Source organism: Schistocerca cancellata, chromosome 1 (assembly GCF_023864275.1).
Source record: "Schistocerca cancellata isolate TAMUIC-IGC-003103 chromosome 1, iqSchCanc2.1, whole genome shotgun sequence".
Classification (NCBI taxonomy): Eukaryota; Metazoa; Arthropoda; class Insecta; order Orthoptera; family Acrididae; genus Schistocerca; species Schistocerca cancellata.
Genome location: NC_064626.1, coordinates 150,506,840 through 150,516,741, shown reverse-complemented (window position 1 = coordinate 150,516,741; position 9,902 = coordinate 150,506,840). Strand labels below are relative to the sequence as shown.

The 9,902-nt window shown below is 44.6% G+C and overlaps 1 protein-coding gene and 1 pseudogene across 1 annotated transcript; both read right to left on the bottom strand.

Moving 5' to 3' along the window:
- Positions 1–4,053: 4,053 nt before the first annotated feature.
- On the bottom strand, positions 4,054–4,171 carry LOC126098509 (5S ribosomal RNA; annotated as a pseudogene).
- A 4,925-nt stretch (positions 4,172–9,096) lies between these two features.
- LOC126124968 (gustatory receptor 23a-like) lies at positions 9,097–9,669 on the bottom strand. Its single transcript, XM_049915134.1, has one exon. It carries the CDS (start codon positions 9,667–9,669, stop codon positions 9,097–9,099), a length of 573 nt encoding a protein of 190 aa, XP_049771091.1.
- Between the last annotated feature and the right edge of the window lie 233 nt (positions 9,670–9,902).

Sequence of the window (9,902 nt, the reverse complement as noted above, 5' to 3'; positions counted from 1 at the left end):
ATAAATCAAGCAACGTGAGTTTACACCAGAATCCATTAGTACCCATAAACGCATGACAGAAATTTTACCAATTCTATTGCAGATTCTTTCACCAGTAAACAGTCGCTTTTTTGCGCTTTCATTTCAAGCATACGAGGTATGGACCAATTTAAACCCTTTTTGTTACGGGCTAAAGTCAAGCACCGGCACGCCAGTCGGGAACGACAGGGAAGAGAAGGCTGTGAGAAGAAGTCAGCCAATCGCACGCTGACCGACCTTCCTTCAAGGACGACAACGCGACAGCTGTGGCCCCTATGGGAAGAGGACATAAGGGCCGCGCCCGAATTGTGCGGTCCACTTGGATAGCAGCGTCAGTGAAAGCCACTTTGATAGCAGCTTAAACTTTAGCGACTTCGTTAGGAATCTCTATGTAGCACAGACTTGTGCGGTGTATTTTGAAGAAGACTGAACATTTTGTATGTCGCCCTTTGCTTGCGACACGTCTCACGAAGTTAAGTGTTGTACTCGTCTTACTGCAATAAAACTCGTTAACACTAGTTATTTGTTTGTTCGTCTAGTGAACCGAGTATGCATCCTCCCTAGACACAGCTCTTTTCTTTAGGATTTGATGTTTCATACATTTCTTATACACCTTTTTTTCTATCTTACCGACAAAAGAGCCTCGATCGTCACGAGAGTTAATTCTATGGGTGGCTTCGTGGAGGGAAGAGATGTATCAACCAAGGTTAGTAGATTTGTGTTCTGACCCAAGGATGTTTTACATACTGAACGGTATTCTTTCATTTCGGGATTTTTAAGAACCGCAGTACAAAAATGGCCACAGAATAACCAGAATCAAAACCACGATGATAGACGCAATAGTAAATGACAACGTTAATCAAAGAGCAATATTAAGGAGAGTTAATTTGAACAAAACACCTAGAGCAAACGAGACTAGCGGGAGTGTGATGCTCTTCGAAGTTTAAGAGACAGCTAATAAAGAAATGAACAGTAGTTTCCCGGAAGGCTATGGCGGCAATGCCAGAGTGGAGTTGGAGGGGAACCGCTCAGGGTCGGATGATGTCTCGCGAGCCACGCTTTGCCAGTGCCGAATTCAAGACACTCTGTTCAGAGCAAAATACACTCCTGGAAATTGAAATAAGAACACCGTGAATTCATTGTCCCAGGAAGGGGAAACTTTATTGGCACATTCCTGGGGTCAGATACATCACATGATCACACTGACAGAACCACAGGCACATAGACACAGGCAACAGAGCATGCACAATTTCGGCACTAGTACAGTGTATATCCACCTTTCGCAGCAATGCAGGCTGCTATTCTCCCATGGAGACGATCGTAGAGATGCTGGATGTAGTCCTGTGGAACGGCTTGCCATGCCATTTCCACCTGGCGCCTCAGTTGGACCAGCGTTCGTGCTGGACGTGCAGACCGCGTGAGACGACGCTTCATCCAGTCCCAAACATGCTCAATGGGGGACAGATCCGGGGATCTTGCTGGCCAGGGTAGTTGACTTACACCTTCTAGAGCACGTTGGGTGGCACGGGATACATGCGGACGTGCATTGTCCTGTTGGAACAGCAAGTTCTCTTGCCGGTCTAGGAATGGTAGAACGATGGGTTCGATGACGGTTTGGATGTACCGTGCGCTATTCAGTGTCCCCTCGACGATCACCAGTGGTGTACGGCCAGTGTAGGAGATCGCTCCCCACACCACGATGCCGGGTGTTGGCCCTGTGTGCCTCGGTCGTATGCAGTCCTGATTGTGGCGCTCACCTGCACGGCGCCAAACACGCATACGACCATCATTGGCACCAAGGCAGAAGCGACTCTCATCGCTGAAGACGACACGTCTCCATTCGTCCCTCCATTCACGCCTGTCGCGACACCACTGGAGGCGGGCTGCACGATGTTGGGGCGTGAGCGGAAGACGGCCTAACGGTGTGCGGGACCGTAGCCCAGCTTCATGGAGACGGTTGCGAATGGTCCTCGCCGATACCCCAGGAGCAACAGTGTCCCTAATTTGCTGGGAAGTGGCGGTGCGGTCCCCTACGGCACTGCGTAGGATCCTACGGTCTTGGCGTGCATCCGTGCGTCGCTGCGGTCCGGTCCCAGGTCGACGGGCACGTGCACCTTCCGCCGACCACTGGCGACAACATCGATGTACTGTGGAGACCTCACGCCCCACGTGTTGAGCAATTCGGCGGTACGTCCACCCGGCCTCCCGCATGCCCACTATACGCCCTCGCTCAAAGTCCGTCAACTGCACATACGGTTCACGGCCACGCTGTCGCGGCATGCTACCAGTGTTAAAGACTGCGATGGAGCTCCGTATGCCACGGCAAACTGGCTGACACTGACGGCGGCGGTGCACAAATGCTGCGCAGCTAGCGCCATTCGACGGCCAACACCGCGGTTCCTGGTGTGTCCGCTGTGCCGTGCGTGTGATCATTGCTTGTACAGCCCTCTCGCAGTGTCCGGAGCAAGTATGGTGGGTCTGACACACCGGTGTCAATGTGTTCTTTTTTCCATTTCCAGGAGTGTAAAACAAGAGCACTGCAACACAACGCCGTTGTTATGTCAACATTTAATCGTTGGTTATGAGCAGTGAAGAGTATCTCTGACACACATATTCTTTGACGCCACAGATGGTCTTCGCAGTGGCCACCGCCGCCCCCGGCCTCCTGGGTTCGCCTGCTGTCACAGCGGCAGCCGCCGGCCCCGTGGGCTACGCCGCCCCCGCTGTTGTCAAGGCCGCCTTCGCCACCCCTACTGTAGCCTATGCCAGCCTGCTGCAGCTTACCTCTCCCCGCCTCTGTAGCCTACATCGCCTCTCCTGCTGTCATCCAGAACTGCTAGTTACAGATGCGTCACCTCAGACGTCGCCTATTTAATTATACACCGTTTCACCAATGTTTGCACACCAGTCCCGTAAATAAAGTAACTTTTCTCTATAAAATATTTTGTCATCTTTATTTATTTTAGTACCTAAATCGTCCCCTTTGTATCCACATGTATACCTGTACGTATAAACTTCCAAAATACTTTCTTCTACTAAATAACAGACATTACGTGTAACCTCCATTCACCATTGTATATGGAGATAGTAATTAAACTAAAGAAAATTAAGGGATAATATTAATGACTCGTGCTTTAAATTGTTTTAGCTTGAAACTGTTTAATAGGTACTACTTTGTGTTGACGAGCAGTACTTTAAACTTCTAATGTGTTGAAACCAGGGCAGAGAATGTGTAAGAAATATCGTGCCTGATGAGTGTAACTAAATGAGGAAATCATGTAATGTGCGCCTTTTGGTGGTTTACGCGGACATTAATGTAACACTAAATAAAAGTTGCTCTTATTAAGTATCGATGTTACAGCAGTGCAAAGAAATCATGAGCACCAGAAAGTAGACGAAGAGAAACTCAGGCTACACGTCTTCCAAACACAAATTAGAACACTGAACCATTACCTTTATACTCTAGAAAAGGAAACGATAACTGGCACAAAGAACGAGAAAACTTTGAAGTTTATATGTGGGGTCATTATTTCGACTGACGATACATGGAATTTCCCACATGGGTGGGCAATATATCGAGCATACAAGTTTTAAATAGTCTTCGAGCTGCTGACCAACTCTCTAACGACCTGAAATCGGCGCAACGTCTGTCTACACCGAGGACGATGCTTTCTGCTCTGAAGCGATAATCCACATGATCGTCAGATTTTCGACAGGTTGAATAAACTTTACATTTTTACATACTGTTGTTAAGTAAACATTACATTTCCAGATTCCTTTTTGAACACTGTGACATCATAGATGAGATTAAGTAAACAACTCTAAAACCCCTCCCGAACAGCCAATGAAGGCTCAACGGTATCTACCGGCCGCCGTGTCATCCTCAGCCCATAGGCGTCACTGGATGCGGATATGGAGGGGCATGTGGTCAGCACACCACTCTCCCGACCGTATGTCAGTTTCCGAGACCGGAGCCGCTACTTCTCAATCAAGTAGCTCCTCAGTTTGCCTCACAAGGGCTGAGTGCACCCCGCTTACCAACAGCACTCGGCTCACCGGATGGTCACCCATCCAAGTGCTAGCCCAGCCAGACTGCGCTTAACTTCGGTGATCTGACGGGAACCGGTGTTACATCTGCGGCAAAGCCGTTGGCCAGATGAAATAAAGTAATTCATTTTATTCTTAGAACGTCTTTTGTTCTACTTAACCTCAAATATGTCCCAGATAATAAAGATAAAATCACACTTTTCGCGTTTCTAACGTATTTCGCAAATAGTTAAGAATACTGTGACATCATAGCTGTGGAAATTAATTAATCTTTTGTGCAGTAAACAAAGCGCGGTTCATAAATGGAGCTTTGAAAGCTTTTACCCACTATTGGTAACAGCTGGAACAACTCATGGTAGTCAGGCCAAACTTGTTTCACTTTTTAACAGTAGAACCACCTACTACAGTATTGATCGTAAGAAAGTTGATTGTGAAAAAGGAGTTGATTATATTATGCTTTTTCAGGGTTTAGAGAAGAGTATTTGAAATAAAACTCACCTTCAGCAACTACATATTTTTAATTGATTATTAATATTTTATAAGCAATAAACCTGGCTGATCCTTTCTCTGCTTTTACTGTACGAAGTAAATACATACACTGTCGATTCAGGACTTGAACTCTGAATATATTTATATGTTCAAAAGACACAACATCGAGTCATTAGAGATAAAAGCAGAAATGTGTAGGAAGATTTTATTATTGTTCCTAGTTCACTACTGTAATCCGTTGTCGAATTTATCTGTATCTGTTAAAATTTCTTTTGTTATGTCTACATAATAGTCTATGGACGAGCGCTGCTGTTGGAAGTGAGATATGTTTTATTTACGCTCAAATGTCGGCAGAATAAAACCAAATGGCCCAGATGAATAATTAGGGGAGATGAGGTTTCCACAATACTCCTGACTGTTGGTCATTGTGAAAGACTGAAAGAAAAAGTTTTTCTGAATTGATCTTCTTTCAGGTATAATGAGTGAAATGAGAAACTGAAACGCCACACTGTCCCAAAGGAACCTGCAGGGCCATACGTTGTTTGTAATCGCAGCAAAATTAAGGACCATAGCACTTATGTGAAGGGTTTTATGAGGCTGGTGGTACCTGGTGGGAAATGGATGAGTTGAAGTTAGATATACAACGAAATAGTGACTCTGCTTGCAGGATGGATAGAATTTCTGGTCAGATGAGTACAGGGTTTTAAATAGAATAAAAAATGGGGGTATCGCAGGAATAGGCCTAATACTACATAAGGGAATAAGAACGCAAGTAAGCTACAATCAACAACATAGTGAACGCATTATCACAAGGCCGAACACCTTCTAAGTTTGTGAGCCACATACCTCCACAGATGATTCAATGTATGTATTATGAGATAAAAAGAAATTATGCAGGTAGTAGGGAAAACGAAAATTTAATTGTAATGGAGAATTGGAATACAACAGTAGGACATGGAAGAGAAGGAGAAGTAGTAGTAGAATGAGCTAAGGACAGCGAGCAAAAGAGGAAACCACCTGGTAGATTTTGGCATACTGTGTAATTTATTCATTGCTAGCACCTTGTTTAAGAAACATGAAAGATGGGTGTATACGTAGAAGAGACCTGGACTGGTAAGACAGAGATTTAGGAAGTAGATCCTACATTGTAAGATATTCCAAGGAGCAGATGTGAAATGTGACTGTAATTTATAGGCTGTAGACTGTAGATAAAAACTGATGAAATACCAGAAGGGTAAGAAATATATGTTTTGGGACTTGGATGAGTTGACAGAACAATAGGTTATTCAGAGTTTCAAAGGGAGCATTAGGAAACGATTAACCGAAATTGGGGAAGCAAGTATAGTGGAAACCGAATGGGTAGCTTTGAAAGGTGAAACAGTGAAGGTACCAGAGAATCAAATAGATAAAAAGACAGCGCCTCGCAGATATCCTTGGATATCACACGAGGCACTGAATTAAATTGATAAAGGATATTCGCAAAAAGTGCAAAATGGGAAAGCAGAAAACGCTAAAGGGCAAATACAATTCGGCTGAGGCGTGTGTAACTACAGGAAAGATAGTTACCACCGGTAGCAAAATTAAAGAGATTTTTGGAAAATAAGAGTAGTAGGAGTATGAATGTCAAGAGTTCAGATGGAATGCCGGTACTAAACAAAGAAGGGAAAGCTGAAAGGTTGAAAAAGTGTGTAGAGCGGCTATACAAGCGAAAGTATCTTGATTGTAATATCACAGAAAAAGAGAGGAACTAGACGCAGATGATATGGGAGGTATGATTGGGAAGAATTTGACAGAGTTCTGAAAGACCTAACACGAAACAAAGCCCCTGGAGTATACGACGTTCCCTCATACGTACTAATAAACTCGTCCACCTGTGCATGATGTATGAGACACGCGAAGTACCTCCAGATTTCCGGAAGAATGTATTAACTCTAATTACAAAAAAAGCAAATGCAGACTGGTAAGCACATTACGGAACCATCAGTTTCAGAAGTCATGGTTTCAAAATATTGACATGAATTATTTACATACGAGTGGTGGAGGCCGACCTCAGGTATGATGAGTGTGAGTTCCGGAGAAGTGTAGGAGCACCGGAATAGCGATGGCAATGATGACCCAACAGCTTATCTCAGAAAACGGGCTAAGGAATGGTAAGTCTGCGTCTGTAGCACTTGTAGACTTAGACAAAGCTCTTGACAATGATGACTGGAATCTACTCTTCGGTTCAAAAATGGTTCAAATGGCTCTGAGCACTATGGGACTTAACAGCTGAGGTCATCAGTCCCCTAGAACTTAGAACTACTTAAACCTAACTAACCTCAGGACACCACACACATCCATGTCCGAGGCAGGATGGGAACCTGCGATCGTAGCGGTCGCGCGGCTCCAGACTGAAGCGCCTAGAACCGCTCGGCCACTCCGGCCGGCCTACTCTTCGGAATTCTGAATGTAGCAGCTGTATTATACAGGGAACGAAGCTTATATACAAGTTGTATAGAAACCAGACGTCAGTAATAGGTGTCCAACAGCATGATAGGGAACCAGTGGTTGAGGTGTGCGTAAGGCACGGTTGTAACGATCTCCTGGAGTTACTCAATCTGTACACTGAGCAAGCAGTAACGTAATGCAAAGAAAAATTTGGACACTGCATTAAAGTTCAGAGATAAGGAAAAGAAATGTTTGAGGTTTGCCAGCGATATTTCAATTTTGTTAGAGACAGCGGAGGACTAGGAAGAGCAGCTGAATTTTTTGAAAGGAGGCTTAAGATGAACATCACCTGTTGCAAAGGAGAGGCAATGGAATGTGGTCAAACAGATCAGGCGATTCTGATGCAATGGGGTAAAAAAATGAAACACTAAAAGTAGTATGTCCTTTTTGTCCTTTGGCCAGCGAAACAACTGATGGCGGCCGAAGCAAAGAATATATAAAAACGTAGATGTCAATGTGCAAGAAAAGCATGTGTGAAGAGCGGTAACTGGTCAATACCGAATATATATTCAAGTGTTAGGAAATCGTTTCGGGAAGTATTACTCTTGTGTAGAAGCGAAACCAGGATGATAATAAGTTCAAACAAAATGAGAACGGATACTTCTGAAATGTGCTACTACAGAAGAAAATCGAAGATCACGTAACCAGTGAGAAGGTACTGAACTAAATTCGGAAGAAAATAAATTTATGGCACAACTTGTCTAAAAGAAACGGCCTGTTAATTGAGCACATTCTGAGACGTTAAGGAATTGTCATATTGGTGCTGATGGGAGTGTGGGGCTGGGAGATGGAGGTAAAAACAAAAAAAAACGTAGAGGTAGACTAGGCGATAAATGAAGTAAGTAGTTTCAATTGGATGCAGGTTGTTTTAGTTACTAGGAGATGAAAAGGCTTGCACGGGATAGAGTAGCATGGGGAGCGGCACTAAACCAGTCTTTGGACTGAAGATCAAAACAACAACTTAACCTTGGACCTAAAAAGAATTCGAAACACTATTTACATACATTGCTCCTCATTCAATATGTAAGTATCGTCTGTGGCATTTAACCCATGTGTACAGTGAAATTTGAACTTATTCTCATTTGGATTTTGTTGATACATTTGATTTATAGATTACAAATAATTTCTTATGCTGGTTCTGTACAGTACAGAGAACAGTTGTATTAAAGCCAGTGAATGCACAAAACAGTTCTATAGTCTCAGATCTTTAAAGCTCATCAGCACTTGAGTGTTTGCTCCAACTGCTCGTAAGCTGCTACGTATGTTTGTGTAGCAGTGGCAGTATAATGTGTGGTTCTTATTTACTTGTCATCAAGGTACGTGTGAGGAGTGTGTCAACTTTGTGGCGAATATTGACGGATTTTTGGCAAACCATTAACATGTTATGATTCGCCATTTTTCTTTATCAGAGGTGATCACAGAAAAGAAAGAAACTTAATACAGCTTATTGTGCATGATGAAGTGTGTTAGTGTTGCAAAAACAGTATTGACATTGTTCTGCCGGTGGTTTAAGGTCATGGAGAACCAGCAGGTGTCCTATATGTTATGTGCGTGCTGTAGACGTGGGGCATGATATCACCTGCCTCAGGTACTACGTAGGAAAGAATGTTTTAAAGGTAACATATGATGGAAATATCATATTAAAATAATAGCTTATGCTGGAGCCCTAATACATCCTCATGCTTTGGAGCAGTAATCCAATTCGGTGCTGGAGGATCTGCTCTATTATTTATGTCACCTGATTCAAAGGAACCATTTTAGAGTTCCATTTTCCATGCAGGCTGTAGGTAGAAACAAAATAATTACACACGTTTACTATAAAATTTTTCAGAACAGCTTTATTGCCATTTGTTTCATTAGCAGCACATGTCTCTCGGTCCTATGGATAAAACAAACACTACGAGTAATTGAAAAAGAACCTGCACGTACCATGCAGCTACTAGGTAATATGACACAAACTCTGACTTTGCAAGATGATGTTTCCAGCAATGATAGCTTCTGTACATTGCACTGTTACAAGGAGAGACGACCTTCCAAACATCATTGCGTAGTACTTCACTTATGGAATTGTACAAGTATCACGAGATAAGTGACTGCCGCACTTACAGTGGTTGTGAAAATCTGTAAATCGATGTCACAGAACCCCATGGCGGAAACTCGTAGTCTGTCCATTGGAAGTCGCAGAACATCGACTGCTGGTCCGGGACGCAGGAGCGGCTGCAGCCTCGACAGCAGCAGAGCAGCCCTGTCGGCGCGGTCAGCCGCCGAGGAACACACCCAACAGACCACCAGCTGGCGTAACAGGACGTTAGTAAGTGCAGATAACTTCATGAGTATTTCCGCTCTCTTGTCTGTTTCTTGAGCCAGGATTATAAGCCAATAGGCAGAGCAAGTCATCTCGACGAAATCTCCCAGGATGGCCAACAGCAGTGCTGGCCCGAAGTGCAGACCGCAGAGGCGAGCGCAGCGGTGAAGAGCCAACCTGGCGCGCTGCAGCCGCCGCACCTCCGCCCCCACCGCCCCCGTCGCCCCCGGCTGTCCGGCGCGCGTCGCCAGCTCCTCCAGTTCTTCCTCGCTGCCTGCCGGCGGCCTAGTACTCCTCAGCAGCTGCCCACAGACGATGCCCATCCTGTGTCGGAGTACCAGCACAACAGCGAAGAACTGAACTCGCCAGATCGTGATAAATCCTTGAAGGCACAGGGAGATAGTACCTATTGGCCTACGTCTGAACACATAGGTTGCTAGTACGCTAACTCGTGTGACAACCAAAACAAGCACTGTAATGGAAAGTAAAATTGCACTTTGGCGAGTTTTGCGATATATTTCCGTTCTGTAAGTGTGATCTCGCATGGCGAGCAGCG

Coding starts and splice junctions, on each gene's coding strand:
- LOC126124968 (XM_049915134.1), bottom strand. CDS start 9,669: ATGGGCATCGTCTGTGGGCAGCTGCTGAGGAGTACTAGGCCGCCGGCA.